Here is a 22,743-nt window from a genome sequence, read left to right on the forward strand (position 1 = left end):
GGCCTGGCAGACCACAGTGCCTTGCCCACGCACCTGATTGGCCAGGCCGACAGCACTGCGTCATGACCACACTTCACGGGCTTGGCCGACAGCAATGCCTCACGACTGCACCTCACGGGCCTGGCCGACAGCACTGCATCACGACCGGACCTCACGGACCTGGCCGACAGCACTGCCTCACGACCGGACCTCACGGGCCTGGCCGACAGCACTGCCTCACGACCGGACCTCACGGGCCTGGCCGACAGCACTGCCTCACGACCGGACCTCACGGGCCTGGCCGACAGCACTGCCTCACGACCGGACCTCACGGGCCTGGCCGACAGCACTGCCTCACCACCGCACCCCACGGGCCTGGCCGACAGCACTGCCTCACGACCGCACCTCACGGGCCTGGCAGACAGCACTGGCCCACGACCGCACCTCACGGGCCTGGCTGACAGCACTGCCTCACGACCGCACCTCACGGGCCTGGCCGACAGCACTGCCTCACGACCGCACCTCACGGGCCTGGCGGACTGCATTGTCTCACGACCTCACCTCACGGACCTGGCGGACTGCATTGTCTCACGACCGCACCTCACGGGCCTGGCCGACAGCACTGCCTCGCGACCGCACTTCACGGGCCTGGCCGACAGCACTGCCTCGCGACCGCACCCCACGGGCCTGGCCGACAGCACTGCCTCGCGACCAGTCCTCATGTCCCTGGCCACAGCACTTCTTTATGACTCCAACTCTTGGGCCTGGACGACTACACGGCCTCACAAATGCACCTGATGGGCACTGCCGACTGCACCTGATGGTAATGGCCGATCCCACTGCCTGACGACCGCACCTGATGGTCCTGGCAGACTGTACTGCCTCACGACCAGTCCTGATGGGCCTGGCTGAGGGCACTGCCTCACGACCAGTCCTGATGGGCCTGGCTGAGAGCACTGCCTCTCGACCAGTCCTGATGGGCCTGGCTGAGAGCACTGCCTCACGACCAGTCCTGATGGACCTGGCTGAGAGCACTGCCTCATGACCAGTCCTGATGGACATGGAGGCTGCACTGCCTCATGACAGCCCCTGATGCGCCTGGCGAACCGCAGTGCCTCACGACCGCACCAGATGGGCCTGGCGTACTCCACTGCCTCACGACCGCACCAGATGGGCCTGGCGTACTCCACTGCCTCACGACCGCACCAGATGGGCCTGGCGTACTCCACTGCCTCACGACCGCACCAGATGGGCCTGGCGTACTCCACTGCCTCACGACCGCACCAGATGGGCCTGGCGTACTCCACTGCCTCACGACCGCACCAGATGGGCCTGGCGTACTCCACTGCCTCACGACCGCACCAGATGGGCCTGGCGTACTCCACTGCCTCACGACCGCACCAGATGGGCCTGGCGGACTCCACTGCCTCACGACCGCACCTGATCGGCCTGGCGGACTGCACTGCCTCACGACTGCATCCGATGGGCCTGGCGGACTGCACTGCCTCACGACCGCTCCTGATGGGCCTGTTCCATCCGCCACTGCACCTCATTGCCTTGGCTGACTGTAGTGCTCGCCGTCGCACCTGATGGGCCTGGCCCGACTGTAGTACCTCGCCACGACGCCTGATGGGCCTGGCCCGACTGTAGTGCCTCGCCGCCACACCTGATGTGCCAGGCCCGACTGCAGTGCCTCGCCGCCACACCTGATGTGCCAGGCCCGACTGCAGTGCCTCGCCGCCACACCTGATGTGCCAGGCCCGACTGCAGTGCCTCGCCGCCACACCTGATGTGCCAGGCCCGACTGCAGTGCCTCGCCGCCACACCTGATGTGCCAGGCCCGACTGCAGTGCCTCGCCGCCACACCTGATGTGCCAGGCCCGACTGCAGTGCCTCGCCGCCACACCTGATGTGCCAGGCCCGACTGCAGTGCCTCGCCCCCACACCTGATGTGCCAGGCCCGACTGCAGTGCCTCGCCGCCACAGCTGATGGGCCTGGGCCAACTGTAGTGCCTTGCCCCCACACCTGATGTGCCGGGCCCGACCATGGTGCCCCACCGCCACACATGATGGGGCCCGGCCCGAAAGTAGTGCCACGCCGCCACACATGATGGGGCCCGGCCCGAAAGTAGTGCCACGCCGCCACACCTGATTGGCGTGTCCCAACCACAGTGCCCCGCCGCCACACATGATGGTCCTGGCTCGACCACAGTGCCTCGTCTCCGCACCTGATGGGCCTGGTCCGACCGCAGTGTCCTGCCGCCACACGTGATGGGCCTGGACCGACCGCAGTGTGTCGGTGCCGCACCTGATGGGCCTGGCCCGACCGCAATTCGACACCACAACACGTAATCGGTCCGGCCGACCGCTGTGCCTCTCCGCCGCACCTTACTGGCCCGGCTGACCACAGTGCCTCCCCCCCGCATCTCATGGTCCCGGCGGACCGCAGTGCCTCCCCGCCGCACCTCATGGTCCTGGCCGACCGCAGTGCCTCCCCGCTGCACCTCATGGTCCCGGCCGACCGCAGTGCCTCCCCGCCGCACCTCATGGTCCCGGCTGACCGCAGTGCCTCCCCGCCATACCTCATGGGGTTGGGCGACCGCAGTGTCTCGCCCCCACATCTGTTGGGCCTGAACGACTGCTGTGCCTCGCTGCCACTCTGCATGGAAGTGGCCGACTGCAGTGCCTCCCCGCCGCACCTGTTGGGCCTGGCTGACTGCAGTTGCTCGCCGGGCACTTGTTTGGCCTCTCCGACCGCAGTGCCTCGCCGCTGCACCTGATGCGCCTGGTCCGACTGCAGTGCCTCCCTCCACACCAGATGGGCCCGGTCCGACTGAAGTGCCTTGCTGCCGCACCTCATGGTTCAGGCTCCACCGCAGTGCCTCACCGACATTCCATGTGACCTGACCCGACGGCAGTGACTCGCCGCCCAGCCCCATGGGCGTCGCCGACCACACTGCCTCGCCGCCGCACCTGTTGGGCCTGGCCGTCCACAGTGCCTCACCGCCACGCCCCGTATGCCCCTTCTGACAACAGTGCCTCGCCGCCGCACCTGATTGGCCAGGCCGACCGCAGTGCCGAGCTGCCGCAACCAATTTTCCTGGTCGACAGCAGTGCCTAGCTCAATTGCCTGGCCCACCCTCAGTGCCTCAGCACTGCATCTGATTGGACTTGTCCACCGGCAGTGTTTCGCCGCAGCACCTGTTTGGCCTGGTCCACCTGCAGTGCCTTGGCGCCGCACCTGATTGGACTGGCCCACCTGCAGCGTTTCGCTGCCACACCCGTTGGGCCTGGCCCGACAGTTGGACAGTAGTGGCTCGCCACCACAACTGATGGGCCTTGCCCGACTGTAGAAGCTCGCCGCCCCACCTGATAGTCCTGGCCCGACCGCAGTGCCTCGCCGCTGCACCTGATGGGCATGGCCCAAACGCAGTACATCGATGCCGCATCAGATGGGCCTGGCCCGACCGCACCTGATGCGCCTGGGCCGACCGCACCTGATTATCCTGGCCCGACCACAGTGCACCACCACCGCACATGATTGGCGTGGCCGACCGCAGTAACTCACTGCCTCAACTGATGGACTTGGCCAACCGCAATAGCTTGCCGCTGCAACTGATGGGCCAGGCTGACTGCATTGCCTCACCACAACACCTGATATGCCTGAAGCACCACATTGCCTCTCATCCTTCCCTGATGTGCCTGGCCGACTGAAGTGCCTCGCCGTCGCACCTGATTGGCGTGGCCGACCGCAGTGCCTCGCTGCCGCACCTGATTGGCGTGGCCGACCACAGTGCCTCGCTGCCGCACCTGATTGGCGTGGCCGACCGCAGTGCCTCGCTGCCGCACCTGATTGGCGTGGCCGACCGCAGTGCCTCGCTGCCGCACCTGATTGGCCTGGCCGACCGCAGTGCCTTGCCGCCGCACCTGATTGGCCTGGCCGACCGCAGTGCCTCGCCGCTGCACCTGATTGGCCTGGCCGACCGCAGTGCCTCGCCACCGCACCTGATTGGCCTGGCCGACCGCAGTGCCTCGCCGCCGCACCTGATTGGCCTCGCCGCTGCACCTGATTGGCCTGGCCGACCGCAGTGCCTCGCCGCGCACATGATTGGCCTGGCCGACCGCAGTGCCTCGCCGCCGCACCTGATTCGCCTGGCGGACCTCAGCACACCACCGCCGCACCTGATTCGCCTGGCGGACCTCAGCGCACCTCCGCCGCACCTGATTCGCCTGGCGGACCTCAGCGCCTCGCCGCCGCACCTGATTCGCCTGGCGGACCTCAGCGCCTCGCCGCCGCACCTGATTCGCCTGGTGGACCTCAGCGCCTCGCCGCCGCACCTGATTGGCCTGGCCGACCGCAGTGCCTCGCCGCAGCACCTGATTGGCCTGGCCGACCGCAGTGCCTCGCCACAACACCTGATTGGCCTGGCCGACCGCAGTGCCTCGCCGACGCACCTGATTGGCCTGGCCGACCGCAGTGCCTCGCCGCCGCACCTGATTGGCCTGGCCGACCGCAGTGCCTCGCCGCCGCACCTGATTGGCCTGGCCGACCGCAGTGCCTCGCCGCCGCACCTGATTGGCCTGGCCGACCGCAGTGCCTCGCCGCCGCACCTGATTGGCCTGGCCGACCGCAGTGCCTCGCCGCCGCACCTGATTGGCCTGGCCGACCGCAGTGCCTCGCCGCCGCACCTGATTGGCCTGGCCGACCGCAGTGCCTCGCCGCCGCACCTGATTGGCCTGGCCGACCGCAGTGCCACGCCGAAGCACCTGATTGGCCTGGCCGACCGCAGTGCCTCGCCGCCGCACCTGATTGGCCTGGCCGACCGCAGTGCCTCGCCGCCGCACCTGATTGGCCTGGCCGACCGCAGTGCCTCGCCGCCACACCTGATTGGCCTGGCCGACCGCAGTGCCTCGCCGCCGCACCTGATTGGCCTGGCCGAACGCAGTGCCGCGCCGCAGCACCTGATAGGCCTGGCCGACCGCAGAGCCTCGCCGCCGCACCTGATAGGCCTGGCCGACCGCAGAGCCTCGCCGCCGAACCTGATAGGCCTGGCCGACCGCAGAGCCTCGCCGCCGCACCTGATTGGCCTGGCCGACCGCAGTGCCTCGCCGCCGCACCTGATTGGCCTGGCCGACCGCAGTGCCTCGCCGCCGCACCTCATTGGCCTGGCCGACCGCAGTGCCTCGCCGCCGCACCTGATAGGCCTGGCCGACCGCAGAGCCTCGCCGCCGCACCTGATTGGCCTGGCCGACCGCAGTGCCTCGCCGCCGCACCTGATTGGCCTGGCCGACCGCAGTGCCTCGCCGCCGCACCTGATTGGCCTCGCCGCCGCACCTGATTGGCCTGGCCGACCGCAGTGTCTCGCCGCCGCACCTGATTGGCCTGGCCGACCGCAGTGCCCCGCCGCCGCTCCTGCTTGCCCTGGCCGACCGCAGTGCCCCGCCGCCGCTCCTGCTTGCCCTGGCCGACCGCAGTGCCCCGCCGCCGCACCTGATTGGCCTGGCCGACCGCAGTGCCTCGCCGCCGCACCTGATAGGCCTGGCCGACATCAGTGCCTCGCCGCCGCACCTGATTGGCCTGGCCGAAAGAAGTGCCTGGCTGCCTCACCTGATTGGCCTGGCCGACCGCAGTGCCTCGCCGCCTCACCTGATTGGCCTGGCCGACCGCAGTGCCGCGCCGCCGCACCTGGTTGGCCGGGCCGACCACAGTGCCTCGCCGCCGCACCTGATTGGACTCGCCGCCGCACCTGACTGGCCTGGCCGATCGCAGTGCCTCGCCGCCGCACCTCATTGGCCTGGCCGACCGCTGTGCCTTGCCCCCGCACCTGATTGGCCTGGCCGACCGCAGTGCCTCGCCGCCCCACCTGATTGACCTGGCCGACCGCAGTGTCCCACCCCGCACCTGATTGGCCCGGCCGACTGCAGTGCCACGCCGCCGCACCTGATTGGCCTGGCCGACCGCAGTGCCCCGCCGCCGCACCTGATTGGCCTGGCAGACCGCAGTGCCCCGCCGCCGCACCTGATTGGCCTGGCCGACCTCAGCGCCTCGCCGCCGCACCTCATTCGCCTGGCGGACCTCAGCGCCTCGCCGCCGCACCTGATTGGCCTGGCCGACCGCAGTGCCTTGCCCCCGCACCTGATTGGCCTGGCCGACCGCAGTGCCTCGCCGCCCCACCTGATTGACCTGGCCGACCGCAGTGTCCCGCCGCCGCACCTGATTGGCCCGGCCGACCGCAGTGCCACGCCGCCGCACCTGATTGGCCTGGCCGACCGCAGTGCCCCGCCGCCGCACCTGATTGGCCTGGCAGACCGCAGTGCCCCGCCGCTGCACCTGATTGGCCTGGCCGACCGCAGTGCCTCGCCGCCGCACCTGATTGGCCTGTCCGACCGCAGTGCCTCGGCACCGCGCCTGATTGGCCTGTGAGACCGCAGTGCCTCGCCGCCGCACCTGATAGGCCTGGCCGACCGCAGTGCTTCGCCGTCGCACCTGATGGGCTTGGCCGACAGCAGTGCTTCACCGCCGCACCTGATGGGCTTGGCCGACAGCAGTGCTTCGCCGCTGCACCTGTAGGGCCTGGTCCGACTGCAGTGACTCGCCGCCGCTCCCCATGAATCTAGCTGACCGCAGCTTAACTGCGTAATTGACCACAATGGCTCATGACCGCACCTTAAGGGCCTAGGTTACCACACTGGCTCACGATCCAACTCTACGGGTCTAGGTACCCACACTGTCTCACGACCCCATCTTAATGGCTTAGGTGACCACACTGGTTTATGACACCACCTTAATGGCATAGGTGACCACACTGTCTCACAACTACTCCTGAAGCGCCTAGGTGACCACGCTGCCTCACGACCGCTCCTAAAGGGACTAGGTGACCAAACTGCCTCACAACCGCTCCTGAAGTGCCTAGTGACCACACTACCTGAGGCCCGCACTGCGTCTGGACTGCTTGTGATGAGCCTGGGCTACCTCAACTTCACGACCACACCTCATATGCATGGCTGGAGTTTTTGTTTCGAGACCAACCTTCATTTCCCCGGTTGACTGATCTACATCCCTACCAAGCTATTGAGCCTGGCCAAAACTCTGCCGCAAGACTGTACCAGAGGTGACCGGCTCATCGCACTGCTCCACACTCATGCCAAATGGGAATAGCTGACCTCATTGATTTACACACGCTACTGAAGGAAATGACTGTTTACTGTGCTTCATGAGGCCAGCGTGTGGTTCTTGCTGACTGCCAGGAATCACTTCCTCACATTCCCACCTCATGGTACTAGTTGATGGGCCTATCCAAACGACCGCCTCAAAACAAAACCTGATAGACGTGGCATATCCTGCCGCATTATGACTGAACGTGATGGTCCTTGCCGACTGCTCTGCTTCCAGACCTGAATTAATGGCCATTGCTAAAGGGTATGGCCATCTGTAGTGTTAAACTATGATGATGGATGGGTTAGGCTAAACAAACCGCCTCAAAACCGCATGTGATGGGCCTGACCAATTGCTTAACCTCACGAACGTTTATGATGGGAAAGGAAGACCGCTCTGTATGACGACTGCACATGATGGGCGACATCTTTACCACACAACGACACTTGATGGGCCTGGTCTATGGTGCGTGATGGACTGGGCCGAAAGCACGACCTCACAACAGCTCTAGATTGTCCTGGACATAAGCACCGGATCAAGACTGTACCTGATGGGCATCAATGAACACAGTGCCTCACGACCTCACCTAATAGGCCTGGCTGACACAGCTGTCCACACGATGACACCGCATTGGCCTTCCGTACTGCACTGCATCACGACTGCACCTGATAGGCCTTGCAGACTGCACTGCATCATGACCGCACCAGATGGGCCTTGCAGACTGCATTGCCTCACGACCACTCCTGATGGGCTTGGCGGACTGCACTGCCTCAGGACTGCACCTTATGGGCCTGACCCGGCCGCAACTTATGGGCCTGGCCCGGCCGCACCTTATGGGCCTGGCCCGGCCGCACCTTATGGGCCTGGCCCGACCGCACCTGACGGGCCTGGCCGACCGCAATAGCTCGCCGCTGCAAATGATGCGCCTTGCCTGACATCAGTGTCTCCCCGCCGCATCTGATGGTCGTGCCCGATCGCAGTGCCTCGCCGCTACAGCTGATGGGCCTGGCCGACCACAGTGGATCGTCACAACATCTAATAGGCCTGGCCGCTGCACCTAATGCACCCGGCCGACCACAGTGCCTCGCCGCCGCACCTTATGGGCCCGCCGACCGCAGTGCCTCGCTGCCGCACCTTATGGGCCCGGCCGACCGCAGTGCCTCGCCACCGCACCTTATGGGCCCGGCCGACCGCAGTGCCTCGCCGCCGCACCTCATGGGCCCGGCCGACCGCAGTGTCTCGCCGCCGCACCTCATGGGCCCGGCCGACCGCAATGCTTTACCACCGCACCTCATGGGGCTAGCAGACTGCAGTGCCTCACCGCCACACCTCATGCGCCTGGCCGACCGCAGTAGATCGTTACAACACCTAATAGGCCTCGCTGACCGCATTGCCTCGCCGCCGCAACTCATGGGCCCGGCCGACCGCAGTGCCTTGCCGCCACACCTCATGGGCCCGGCCGACCGCAGTGCCTCGCCGCCGCCCCTCATGGGCTCGGCTGACCGCAGTGTTTCGCTGCCGCTCCTCATGGGCTCGGCTGACCGCAGTGCTTCGCCACCACTCCTCATGGGCTCGGCTGACCGCAGTGCTTCGCCGCCGCACCTCATGGGCATCGCTGACCGGAGTGCTTCGCCGCCGTACCTCATGGGCTCGGTCGACCGCGGTTCATAGCCGCCGCCCCTCATGCGCCTGGCCGTCTGCAGTGCCTCACCGCCGCACCCCATGCACCTGGCCGACTGCAGTGACTCGCAGTTGCTCCCGATGCACCTGGCCGACTGCAGTGCCTTGACGGCACACCTGTTGGGCCTGGCATAAAGCAGTGCCTCGTGGGCTCACCTGTTGGATCTGGCTGACCGCAGTGCCTCGCTGCCGCACCTGAAGGGACTGGCCCACCCACAGTGCCTCGCTGCCGCACCTTATACGCCTGGCCCGACCATAGTGCCTCGCCGCCACACCTGATGGGCCTGGCCCGACCACACTGCCTCACCGGCGCACCTGTTGGGCCTGGCCCGACAGTAGGACAGTAGTGGCTCCCCGCCACACCTGATAGTCCTGGCCCAACCACAGCGCCTCGCCGCCGCACCTGATGGGCCTCGCCCGACCACAGTGCCTTGCCACCGCACCTGATGGGCCTGGACCACCCGAAGTGCCTCGCCGCCGCACCTGATGGTCCTGGCACACCCGCAGTGCCTCACTGTCGCACCTGATGGGCCTGGCCGACCGCAGAGTCTCACCGCCACTCCTCATGGGCCTGGAGGACCGCAGTGCCTCGCCGCCGCACCTCATGGGCCTGGCCGACCACAGTGCCTCGCTGCCACACCCCGTGTGTTTGGATGACTGCAGTGACTCGCTGCCGCTCCCCATGGGCCTGGCCGACCGCAGTGCCTTGCCCTGCACCTCGTGGGCTATGCTGACCAGATTCCCGCGCAGCTGCATCTGTTGGCCCTCCAAGACTTCAGTGCTTCACCGGCCCACCTGTTGGGCCTGGCCCAACCGCAGTCCCTTGCCATCGCACTTGCTGATCCTGGCCCGATCGCAGTGTTCTGCCGCCGCACCAGATTGTCCAGTCCCCACCGTAGTGTCTTGCAGCCGCTAATGTTGCGCCTGGCCGACCGCAGAGCCTCGCCACTGCACCTGATGGGCCTTGCTGACCGCAGTGCCTAGCTGCCGCACCTGATGGGCCTTGCTGACCGCAGTGCCTCGCTGCCGCACCTGATGGGCCTTGCTGACCGCAGTGCCTCGCTGCCGCACCTGATGGGCCTTGCTGACCGCAGTGCCTCGCTGCCGCACCTGATGGGCCTTGCTGACCGCAGTGCCTCGCTGCCACACCTGATGGCCTGGCCTGACTACGGAGCCTCGCCACCGCACCTGATGAGCCTCGCCGACTGCAGTGCCTCGCTGCCAAACCTGATGGGCCTGGCCTGACCACAGAGCCTCACCGCCGCACCTGATGGGTCTGGCCTGACTGCAGTGCTTCGGCGCCTCACCTGATGGTCCTGGCCCGACCGCAGTGCCTTGCAGCTGCAACCGATGGGCCTGGCCCGACCGCAACCAATGGGCCTGGCCCGACTGTACCTGAAGGGCATGGCCTGACCACAGTGCACCATCAACGCATATGATGGGCCTGGCCTAACCGCATTGCCTCTCAGGCGCACCTGATAGTCCTGGCTGACAGCAGTGCCTCGCCGCCGCATCTCATGGGCGTGGTCAACCACATAGCCTCGCCGCAGCACCTGATTGCATGGCCCAGACGGATGCTCTCACCTGAGCACCTGATGTGCCTTGCTGACCGCAGTGCCTCGCCGCCGCACCTGATGTGCGTTCCTGACCGTATTGCCTCGTTGCGGGAACTGCTGTGCCTCACCTACCACATTGCCTCGCATCTGTGCTTGATGTGCCTGGCCGACCACAGTGCCTCGCCCTCGTTCCTGATTGGCCTCTCCGACCGCAGTGCCTTGCCCCCGTTCCTGATTGGCTTCTCCGACTGCAGTGCCTCGCCGCCACACCTGATGGGCCTGGCCGACAGCAGTGCTTCACCGCCGCACCAGAAGGGCCTGGCCCGACCGCACTGCCTCACTGCCGCACATGATGGGCCTTGCCCGAACCTAGTGCCTCGACGCCGCACCCGAAGGGCCTGGTCCGACTGCAGTGCCTCGTTGCTGTACCTGATGTGCCTGGCCGAACACAATGCCTCTCCACTGCGCCCCGTCAGCCTGGCCGACCGCACCTTAAGGGCCTAGTTCACTACACAGGCTCACGGTCTTATTCTACAGGCCTAGGTACCCATACAGGCTCACGACTCCACCTTAATGGCCTAGGTGACTACACTGGCTCACGACCCCACCTTAATTGCCTAGGTGACCACACTGTCTGATAACCACTCCTGAAGGGCCTAGGTGACCACACTGCCTCACAACCGCTCCTGAAGGGCCTAGGTGACCACATTACCTTAGGCTCGCACTGCGTCCGGACTGCATCTGATGAGCCTGGCCTACCTCACAGCTTCACGACCACACCTCATATGCATGGCTGGCCCTTTTGTTTCGAGACCAACCTTCGTTTCCCTGGCTGACCGCTCTACGTCCCTACCGAGCTATTGAGCCTGGCCAAAGCTCTGCCTCAAGACTGTACCTGAAGTGGCCGGCTCATCGCACTGCTTCACACTCATGCCAAATGGGAATAGCTAACCACACTGATTCACGCTAGCTACAGTTTGTAATGACTTTCTACTGTGCTTCACGAGCCCATAATATGGTTCTGGCTGACTGCCAGGAAGCACTTCCTCACATTTCCACCTCATGCTACTAGATGATGGGCCTAGCCAAACAAACTGCCTCAGAACCCCACCTGATAGACGTGGCAGACCCTGCCGCTTCACGACTGAACGTGATGGTCCTTGCCAACTGCTCTGCTTCCAGACCTGAATTAATGGCGATGGGTGATTCCTAAAGGGCATGGCCATCTGTAGTGTTAAACTATGATGATAGATGGGCTGGGCTGAACAAACCACCTCAAAACCGCACGTGATGGGGCTGACCGGTTGCTAAGCCTCAAGATCTCTTATGATGGGAAAGGAAGACCGCTCCGTATGACGACTGCACATGATGGGCGACATCTCTGCCACACAACCACACCTGATGTACCTGGTATATCTCACCTGATGGGCCTGGTCCATGGCACGTGATGGACTGTGCTGACAGCACAGCCTCACAACAGCTCCAGATTGTGTTGGACATCAGCACCGCATGGAGACTGTACCTGAAGGGCCTTGATGAACACACTGCCTCACGACCTCACCTAATGGGCCTGGCCGACACACCTGCCGCACGACGACACCTGCGTCATGACCACACCTGATTGGCCTGGCGGACTGCACAGCTTCACGACCACACCTGATGGGCCTTGCAGACTGCACTGCCTCATGACTGCTCCTGATGGGCCTTGCAGACTGCACTGCGTCATGACTGCTCCTGATGGGCCTTGCGGACTGCACTGCCTCATGACTGCTCCTGATGGGCCTTGCGGACTGCACTGCCTCATAGCTGCTCCTGATGTGCCTGGCGGACTTCACTGCCTCCCGACCGCACCTGTTGGGCCTGGCCCGACCTAAGTGCCACGCCACCACACTTGATGGGCCTGGCCCGACCACAGTGCATCGTCGCTTCACTTAATGGGCCTGGCTTTAACGAAGTGCTTCATTGCCACACCCAGTGAGATTGGCCGACCGCACCTAAATTTCTAGGTGACCACACTTCCTCACGACCGCACCTTAAGGGCCTAAGTGGCCACACTGCCTCACAACACCTCCTGAAGGGCCTAGGTGACCACACTGCCTCACAACCGCACCTGAAAGGCCTAGGTGAACACACTACCTGCGGGCCATGGTGCCACAGTACTGCAACTGATAAGCCTGGCCTACCTCACAGTTTCACGACCACCCCTCATATGCATGGCTGGCCCTTTTCGTTTCGAGACCACACTTCATTTCCTAGGCCGACTGCTCTACGTCACTAACTAGGTATTGAGCATGGCCAAAAGCTTAGCCTCAAGACTCTATATGATGTGCCAGGCTCATCAGACTGCTGCACACTCATGCCAAATGGGAATGGCTGACCACACTGCTACATGCCTGATACTGATGGGAATGACTGTCCACTGTGCTTCACAAGCGCAGCAGATGGCCCTGGCTGACTGAAAGGCAGCACTTCCTCAGATTCCCACCTATTGATAATAGATGATCGCATTGCTGCAGTACCTCATGAACTGAAAAATGGGCCTAGCCAACCAAACCGTGTCACATCCGCACCTGATAGACATGGCGGAGCCTGCCACATCATGACCGAACATAATGGTCCTAGCCGACTGCTCTGCTTCATTACTTGAACTAATGACGTTGGAAAATTACACTGCCTCACAAACACACCTTAAGTGCATGGCCATCTGTAGTGTTAAACTACCCTGTCAGATGGGCTAGGCTGAACAAATTGCCTCGAAACCACACGTGATGGGTCTGACCGGTCGCTTAGCCTCACGAACGCGTATGACGGTGTAGGAAGGCAGATCTGTATGATGACTGCACCTGATGGGCGACATCTCTACCTCACAAGCACACCTGCCATACCTGGACTATTGCACCTGTAGGGCCTGGCTTAGGGCACCTCATAGACTGGGCCGACAACACGGCCTCACAACAGCACCAGATGGACCTGGACAACTGCACTTCCTCATGACAGCTCATAATGGGCCTTGCTGAACACACTGCCTCACGACCTCACTTGATGGGCCTGGCCGACAGCACTGCCTCACGACCGGAAGTGATGAGCCTGGCTGGTCGCACGGACTCACGACGGTACCTGATGGGCCCGGCCGACCGCATCTGATGGGCCCGGCCAACCGCACTTCCTCACAACCGCACCTGATGGGTCTGGCGACCATACTTCCTCATGACTGCACCTGATGCGCCTGGGTGACCGCACTGCCTCAAGACCGCACCTGATGGGCCTGGCTGACACACTGCCTCACAACCTCACAGGATGGGACTGGACGACACACTGCCTGATGACTGCTCCTGATGGGCCTGGCCGACCGCACCTGATGGGCCTGACCAAAACCACCTAATGGGCCTGGCCGACAGCACTGCCCCATGACTGCAAATAATGGGCCTGGCTGACAGCACTGCCCCATGACTGCAAATAATGGGCCTGGCCGACAGCACTGCCCCATGACTGCAAATAATGGGCCTGGCCGACAGCACTGCCCCATGACTGCAAATAATGGGCCTGGCCAACAGCACTGCCCCATGACTGCAAATAATGGGCCTGGCCGACAGCACTGCCCCATGACTCCAAATAATGGGCCTGGCCGACAGCACTGCCCCATGACTGCAAATAATGGGCCTGGCCGACAGCACTGCCTCATGACCGCACCTCATGGGCCTGGCCAACAGCATTGCCTCATGAACACACCTGATGGGCCTGGCTGACAGCACTGCCTCATGACCGCACCTGATGCGCCAGGCACACTGCACTGCCTCACGACTGCACCTGATGGGCCTGGAGGTCTGCACTGCCTCATGACCGCACCTGATGGGCCTGGCCGAACGCACCTGATGGGCCTGGCTGAACGCACCAGATGTGCATGTCCGACCCCACTGCCTCACCTGATGGGTCAGGCCGAACCCACTGCCTCACCTGATGGGTCTGGCTGACCCCATGTCCTCATGACCGCACCTGATGTGCCTGGCCATCTGCACTGCCTCATGACTGCACTTGATGGGCCTGGCTGTCCGCACTGCCTGATGATCACACCTGATTGGCGTGGCTGACAGCACTGCCTCACGACCGCAACCCAAGCTGCTGGCTGACTGCAAGGCACCACTTCCTCAATTTCCCACGTAATGGCATTGCTGCACCACCTCAAGACGCGAGAAAATGGACTTAGCCAACCAAACCACCGCACAATCACACATAATGGACATGGCGGACACTCCCGCATCATGACCGAACATGTTGGTCCTCGCCGACTGCTCCGCTTTGTGATCTGAACTAGTGCCGTTGCCCAATTGCACTGCCTCACAAACTCACCTAAAGGGCATGGCCATCTGTGGTGTTTAACTACAGTGATGGATGTGCTGGGCTGAACAAATCGCATCAATACCACACGTGATCAGCCTGACCAATTGCTTAGCCTCATGATTAAATATGACGGGAAAGGAAGAGCGCTCTGTAAGACGACCGCATCTGATAGGTGACATCAATACTACATAACCACATTTGATGGGCCTGACCGAATGCACCTGATGCTCCTGGTAATTCCACATGATGGGTCTGGTCTATTGCACATAATGGGGAAGGTCTATTGCACCTGAAGGATCACGATGAGAGCATGGCAACACAACACCACCAGATGGTCCTGAACATCAGCACTGCATCAAGACCATACCTGATGGGTCTTGATGAACGCACTGCCACACGTACTCAGCTAATAAGCCTGGACGACAGCCCTGCCTCACGACATCAACAGATGTGCCCGGCCGACCGCACTGCCTCACGACCTCACTTGATGGGCCTGGCCGACCCTACTGCCTCACGACCGCCACTGACCGCACCTGATGGGCCTGGCCGACCCTACTGCCTCACGACCGCCACTGATCGCACCTGATGGGCCTGGCCGACCCCACTGCCTCTCACGACTGCCCCGGACCACACCAGAAGGGCCTGGCGACTGCACCAGCTGGGCCTGGCGACTGCACCAGCTGGGCCTGGCGACTGCACCAGCTGGGCCTGGCGACTGCACCAGCTGGGCCTGGCGACTGCACCAGCTGGGCCTGGCGACTGCACCAGATGGGCCTGGCGACTGCACCAGATGGGCCTGGCGACTGCACCAGATGGGCCTGGCGACTGCACCAGATGGGCCTGGCGACTGCACCAGATGGGCCTGGCGACTGCACCAGATGGGCCTGGCGACTGCACCAGATGGGCCTGGCGACTGCACCAGATGGGCCTGGCGACTGCACCAGATGGGCCTGGCGACTGCACCAGATGGGCCTGGCGACTGCACCAGATGGGCCTGGCGACTGCACCAGATGGGCCTGGCGACTGCACCAGATGGGCATGGCGACTGCACCAGATGGGCATGGCGACTGCACCAGATGGGCCTGGCGACTGCACCAGATGGGCCTGGCGACTGCACCAGATGGGCCTGGCGACTGCACCAGATTGGCCTGGCGACTGCACCAGATTGGCCTGGCGACTGCACCAGATTGGCCTGGCGACTGCACCAGATTGGCCTGGCGACTGAACCAGATGGGCCTGGCGACTGCACCAGATGGGCCTGGCGACCGCACCAGATGGGCGTGGTGACCGCACCTGATGGGCCTGGCGACTGCTCCCGATGGGCCTGGCCGACCGCACTGCCTCACGAATGCACCCTATGGGCTTGGCCAACTGCACCTTATGTGCCTGGCTGACCACACCTGAGGGGGCATGGCCGACCGCACCTGAGGGGGCTGGCCGTCCACACCTGATGGGACTGGCTGACCACACTGCCTCACGACCACACCTGATGGGCCTGGCCGAGAGCACTGCCTCACGACCACACCTGATGGGCCTGGCCGAGAGCACTGCCTCATGACCGCAACACATGGTGCTGGCTGACTGCAAGGTACCACTTCCTCAGATTCCCACCTAACGGCCCTAGATGATCGCATTGCTGCACCACCATATGAATCGATAAAATGGGCCTAGCCAACCAAACCACCGCACGATCCCACATGATGCACATGGCGGACTTGTCCCATCATGACCGAACATGTTGGTCCTCGCCGACTGCTCTGACTTGTGACCTGAACTAATGGCGTTGTCAAATTTGCACTGCCTCACAAACTCACCAAAAGGACATGGCTATTTGTAGTGTTAAACTACAGTGACGGATGGGCCGTTCGGAACAAACTCTCTCAAAACCGCACATGATCGTCCTCACTGATTGCTTAGCCTCACAACCACACCTGATGGGGCTGACAGACGGCACTGTTCCATGACCGCAGCTGAAGGGCCTGGTTGACGGCACTGGCCCAATATCGCACCTGATTGGTCTGGCCGATGGCACAGTGCCAAGACCACACCTGATGGGCCTGCCCGACAGCACAGGGCCACGACCCCACCTGATGGGCCTGGGTGACGACACAGCTAGATGACTGCACCTGTTGTGCCTGGCTGATGGCAATGCCCCAAGTCCACACTTGATTGGCTGGTCGGCGGCACTGCCTCATGACTGCACCTGATGGGCCTGGCCAACGGCACTGCCCGGCAAACGCACCTGATTGGCCTGGCCGACGCACTGCCCGGCAAACGCACCTGATTGGCCTGGCCGACAGCACTGCCTGGCAAACGCACCTGATGGGCCTGGCCAACGGCACTGCCCCACAGAAGCACCTGATGGGCCTGGCCGACGGCAATGCCCCACCACTGCACCAGATGGGCCTGACTGGCGGCACTGCCCCACGACTGCACCTCTTGGGCCTGGTCAACCGCACTGCCCCATGACAGCAACTGATCGGCCTGGGCTATGACACTTCATGAGAATGCACCTACTTAGTCTCGCAGACAGCACTGCCCCACAGACACACCTGATGGGCCTGGGTGACAGTGCTGCCCCACGATCACAGCTGATGGGCCTGACTGACAGCACTGCCCCATGACCGCAACTGATGGGACTTGGCGACGACACTGCCACACGTCCGCGCCTAATGGGCCTGCCTGAGGTCACTGCCCCACATCAGCAACTGATAGGCCTGTTGGATGGCACTGCCCTATGACCACATCTGATTATCCTGGCCACTGGCTCTGCCCCACCACTGCAACTCATTGGCCAGCCTGACGGCTCTGCCCCTGAACCGCAACTGATTGGCCTTGCCAACGTCATTGCCCCACAACTGCAGCAGATGGGCCTGGCCGTAGGCACTACCCCACAACCGCAGCAGATGGGCCTGGCCGGCAGCACTGCCCCACAACTGCGTCCCATGGGCCTGGCCGACAAACTGCCACAATACAGCAACTGATGGGCCTGGCCTACGGCACTTCACCAGAACGCACCTGAGGGGCCTGGCTGACGGCACTGCCCCACGAACACAGCGGACGGGCTTGGCCGACTGCACTGCCTCACGACCGTAACTGATTGGCCTGGCTGACAGCACTACCAAACGAAAGCACTTGATGTGCCTGGGTATATCACTGAACCCCTGACAGCACCTGATGGGCCTGGGCAACAGCACTGCTCCCTGACAGCACCTGAGTGGCCTGGGCGACAGCACTACCCCATGACCACACCTGTCGGGCTTGGCTGACGGCACAGCCCCACAGCTGCACCTGATGGTCCTGGCTGATGGCACAGCCGCACGACTGCACTTGAGGGGCCTGGCTGACAGCACTGCCCCAGGAATGCACCTGATTTGTCTGGCCGACATCACTGACCCAGGGCTGCACCTGATTTGTCCGGCCGACGTCACTGACCCATGGCTGCACCTGATTTGTCCGGCCGACGTCACTGACCCACGGCTGCAACTGGTATGTCCGGCTGACATCACTGACCCACGGCTGCAACTGATGGGCCTGGCCGACGTTGCTGATCCATGGCTGCACCTGATGGGCCTGGCCACAGTCACTGCCCAACGACCGAAACTATTAGGCTTGCCCGAAGTCACTGCCCCACGACTGCAACTGATTGGCCTGGCCGACATCACTTCCCCATGACTGCAACTGATTGTCCTGGCTGATGGCTCTGCCCCACGACCGCGACTAATTGGCCTCACAACCAGCACTGATCCACACTGCCGCACCACTTCACTGCCCCACCTGATGGGTCTGGCCCAGCGCATTGCGTTACCGCCTCACGACCACTCTTGATGGGTCTCCTGACTGCACTGCTGCACCACCTTACCACCCTACCTAACGGGCTATGCTGACCACCCTGCCTCATGCCCCATTCAGTGGGCCTGGCCAAATGCACCTCCTCACGACCCCCCACTGATGGTCTTTGCCAAACACTATGCCTAGTGGCCACATTTACTTTGTCTGGCTAACTGCAATGCACAGTTTCCCCACTGGACTTGCCTGAACCACTGCTCTGCCTCAGTACTGCACACGGTTTGCCTGGGCGACCACTCAGTCGCACAACCCTACCTGATGGGCCTGGCCGACCACTGTGCCTCACGTCGCAACCGGTGTGCCTGCAGACCGCACTGCCACACTGCCCCGCAACCATATCTGTTGGGCCATGCTGACTGCTATGCCTCCTGCCCACACCTGATATGCCATGCCAACTCTTCACCTTATGACCCCACATGAATGGCCCAGCCGTCCACACTGCCAGACCACATGACGGGCACACCTGATGGGTCTGGCTGACTGCAGTGCCGCACCGCCTCATGACCTCAACTGATATGCCTGTTTGACTTCACTGCCTCACTGCCACATGACGCCAATTGATAGGGTTGGCTGGTCGCACTGCGTCACAACCCCTCCAGATGTGCCTCACCGACCATGCTGCCTCTTTTCCCTACCTGATTTGCCTGGCCGACCACGCCACCTCACGACCCCACCTAATGGGCCTGGCCGACTGCGCCTCGTCACGACCACACCTGATGGACCTGGCCAATTGTGCATCGTCATGTCCTTACCTGATGGGACTCACCAAATGCCCCCCTCACAACGTCACTTTATGGGCTTGGCAGAGTGCACCGCTTCAGAACCCCGCTGCTTCACGTTCTCACTTGATGGGCCATGTTGGCTTCAACGCCTTAGACTCCATCTGATGGGCCGTGCCGACTGAACCAGCTCAGACACCACATGATGGGCTGTGTCGACTGCACCACCTCACTATGCTCCACCACATGGTCCTAGCCTGAGCGCACTGCCCTTCGACCCCACCTGATGGGGCTGGTCAACTGCATCACCTCACAACCTCACCTGATGGTCCTGGCTGACCCAACTGCCTCATGACCCTACCAGATGGGCCTGGCTGCCCACCACACCTCAACACAGCACCTGATGGCCCCCCCTGAGGGTTCAGGGGTAAGAATAGGCCCGCGGCATTCCTGCTTGTCGTAAGAGGCGACTAAAAGGAGCCTCAACTGTTTCGGCCTTAATGTGATGGTCCTCATTGGGGTTTGACCTCCATTTTTCCAAATTCAACAGAAGAACGAGCCTTTTGGGGAAGGTCACCTTACGTGGTGCACCATGAGTCCTCTGTGCCCTAAGACCTCGGCACACGTTGTCATCTTGGTGTCGTAACTGCACCCTCCATCCCTCATTTTGGGCATACACACCTGATGGATTGTGTCAGTTACGCCCTTAGTGCATTACCATCTGCACCCACGATCACTATGGACTGCCAATGGCACCAAAAATCCAGCACGGTAGCCAGCCCGTTGTGGTGGGGTCGTCATGTACCCTCTAGATTGTAGCCCCCTGACAACACAGGGATCGTACTGCCGATGCCTTCGCTGACACCTCCCCATGTAAGCCAAGGAGTAGATGCTCGTCTGTCTGGGGCATCAGGACTCCCGGCAACGGCCATCCTGCCAGGTGGCCTTTGCTGTAGCTGGGTGGCGCCCGTGGGGAGAGCCCCATGTCGGAGTGGGTGCCATCGGGGCGGATACCCTGCAATGAAGCGGGTAAAGTCTCAATCCGGTGGTCGCACGACCACCAACGTCTCTAAGCGCGGTAAAGTCAACTTTAATGCTGTGGCATATGACCCCAAATCGTTCCCTTCCCTAACCACGCCCTGGGAGGGACGCAAGGCTGCGGATAGACAGGAGCCATATTCACCGCGATACCTTGTGTGCAGCAGAACTGATGGGGATTCATTTTTGGGGACGAAGCCTCTGTTCTTTGTGACCCATCTTGAAGATAAGTTCGGTCAAGTGGCATCTCTTTCCAAAATGCGGAGTGGGGTGATTTTGATACAAGCAGCTTCCTCTGCACAGTCAAGGGCGTTACTCACCAGTGAGAAGCTTGGTGACATACCCGTTATCGTCACTCCCCATAAGTCACTGAATCTGGTCCAGGGGATTATCTTTCATAAAGATCTTTTGCTACAGTCTGATGAAGAGATAAGGGAGAACTTGGCACGACGAGGTGTACACTTCGTTCGTCGTGTCTTTAGGGGACCCAAGGATAATAGGATCGCTACCGGTGCTTTCATCCTGGCCTTTGAGGGCGACTACTTGCCTGAGAAGGTCAAGGTCATGATCTACCGGTGCGATGTCAAGCCCTATGTCCCGCCCCCTATGCGATGCTTCCAATGCTGGAACTTCGGACACATGTCCTCCAGATGCACTGCCAGCCCCACGTGTCGAGATTGTGGACGACCTTCTCATCCCAATGTTCCGTGTGCTCTGCCTCCCATCTGCATTAACTGTGGGGAGCATCATTCTCCCTGCTCGCCAGACTGTGCAGTCTACCACCGAGAGCGGAAGATACAAGAAATTAAGACCCTGGGCCGTTTAACTTACCAAGAGGCGAGGAATAAATTAGAACGGCTCAACCCCACACCTATGTTGAGGAGTTATGCTGCTGTAACACTGCCGCCACCAGTTCCTGCAACGGTTCCTCTCACAGTTGGTCCACCGAAAAGTCAAGTTACGCCTGTCCCACAACAGGTGGGGGCCACTCTCTCTTCCACTGCTCCCAAAACACACAGTTTGGGAGCAGTGCACCCCGAACAACTGGGGACGTCAGTCCCCACCTCTCAGCCGGAGAGGCGACTGCCTTCTCCAGCTGCTCAACCGGAGAGGCGACCGCCTTCTCCAGCTGCTCAGCCGGACAGGCGACCGCCCTCTCCGGCTGCTCAGCCAGAGAGGCGACAGCGCTCTCCGGCTTCTCAGCTGGAGGGGCGACGGCCCTCTCAGGCTTCTCAGCCGGTGGGGGGACGGCACTCTCAGGCTTCTCAGCCGGTGGGGCGATGGCACTCTCAGGCTTCTCAGCCGGTGGGGCGACGGCACTCTCAGGCTTCTCAGCTGGAGGGGCGACGGCCCTCTCAGGCTTCTCAGCCGGAGGGGCGACGGCCCTCTCAGGCTTCTCAGCCGGAGGGGCGACGGCCCTCTCAGCCTTCTCAGCCGGAGGGGCGACGGCCCTCTCAGGCTTCTCAGCCGGAGGGGCGACGGCCCTCTCAGGCTTCTCAGCCGGAGGGGCGACGGCCCTCTCAGGCTTCTCAGCCGGAGGGGCGACGGCCCTCTCAGGCTTCTCAGCCGGAGGGGCGATGGCCCTCTCAGGCTTCTCAGCCGGAGGGGTGACGGCCGTCTCCGGCTGATCAGCCGGTGACGCGCGGGCCTTCTCTGGCCTCACTTGTTCGGAAGGGATCCCTTGAGGGAGTCCCTTCCAAGGACTTCCCCAGTGTCTCACAAGACACTAGCCAGTAGCTGAAGAAGCTACCAGCTGCTTTTCGAAGGCCTTCACGCTCTTCATCTGTTTCTGATAATGAGTCAGGGAAGCCCTCCCAGCATGTAAACCCTCCTCCAAAAGACAAGAGAGAGAAGAGGGAGCTCTCTAAGAAGCCTAAGGACCCAGTGGTTCCCGCGCCACCGCCTCCTGTCAGCTCAGCCTCTGAGGATGAGGTCGAGCTCTTTGCGTCCCCTGATGACCTAGATCTCGCCGTCTCCTCAGAAACGATGGACGTAGCGACGTCCATCTCTCAGTCGACGGCAGCATGTGACCCTGGAAAGTAATTTGATTTTTCAGTGCCTGCATGCCCCTACAGGAAACACTTTGTACAATCCTCCAGTGGAATTGTGGCAGTTAGTTTAGCCATCTACCTGAGTTACGTCAGCTTCTAAGCAGGACACCTGCTTTCTGCATAGCCCTCCAGGAAACCTGGTTCCCCGAAATGCGGACCCCTATCCTTCGTGGATACAGGGGTTATTACTGCAACCGTAGCACTTACCATAGTGTGTCAGGTGGAGCCTGCGTGTATGTCCTTACCTCTGTATATACTGCTCCTGTGACCCTTCAAACATCATTGGAAGCTGTGGCTGTCCGCGATAGGGCTACCCAGGACATAATCGTCTGCAGTGTCTGTCTCCCTCCAGGTGGTACAGTTTCCCTGACCGAATC

General features: G+C 62.3%; 2 protein-coding genes across 2 annotated transcripts in view; one reads left to right on the forward strand and one right to left on the reverse strand.

The window, feature by feature from the left end:
- The first annotated feature begins 3,419 nt into the window (after positions 1–3,419).
- Positions 3,420–6,403, forward strand: LOC126416563 (proline-rich protein 36-like). Its single transcript, XM_050084308.1, has 4 exons — positions 3,420–3,538; positions 3,696–5,321; positions 5,377–5,811; positions 5,905–6,403. The coding sequence occupies exons 1-4, from the start codon at positions 3,420–3,422 to the stop codon at positions 6,401–6,403; spliced, it is 2,679 nt and encodes an 892-aa protein (XP_049940265.1).
- Positions 6,404–17,862: 11,459 nt separating this feature from the next.
- Positions 17,863–22,743, reverse strand: part of LOC126416567 (uncharacterized) — a 116,397-nt gene continuing 111,516 nt past the window's right edge. Inside the window, exons 3-4 of the mRNA XM_050084315.1 lie at positions 21,400–21,906; positions 17,863–18,267 (exon numbers count right to left, since the gene is read on the reverse strand). Coding sequence (XP_049940272.1) covers positions 17,863–18,267; positions 21,400–21,906 — 912 coding nt within the window. The remainder of the gene's footprint in view (positions 18,268–21,399; positions 21,907–22,743) is intronic.

Source organism: Schistocerca serialis, chromosome 8 (assembly GCF_023864345.2).
Source record: "Schistocerca serialis cubense isolate TAMUIC-IGC-003099 chromosome 8, iqSchSeri2.2, whole genome shotgun sequence".
In the NCBI taxonomy this organism is placed as follows: Eukaryota; Metazoa; Arthropoda; class Insecta; order Orthoptera; family Acrididae; genus Schistocerca; species Schistocerca serialis.

What these genes read in the sequence shown, in the direction of transcription:
- LOC126416563 (XM_050084308.1), top strand. Translation starts at nt 3,420, where the DNA reads ATGCCGCATCAGATGGGCCTGGCCCGACCGCACCTGATGCGCCTGGGC. An exon ending in GATTGGCGTGGCCGACCGCA is followed by an intron (nt 3,539 to 3,695) that starts GTAACTCACTGC and finishes GGCCGACTGAAG; the next exon opens with TGCCTCGCCGTCGCACCTGA. An exon ending in CTCGCCGCCGCACCTGATTG is followed by an intron (nt 5,322 to 5,376) that starts GCCTGGCCGACC and finishes GGCCGACCGCAG; the next exon opens with TGCCCCGCCGCCGCTCCTGC.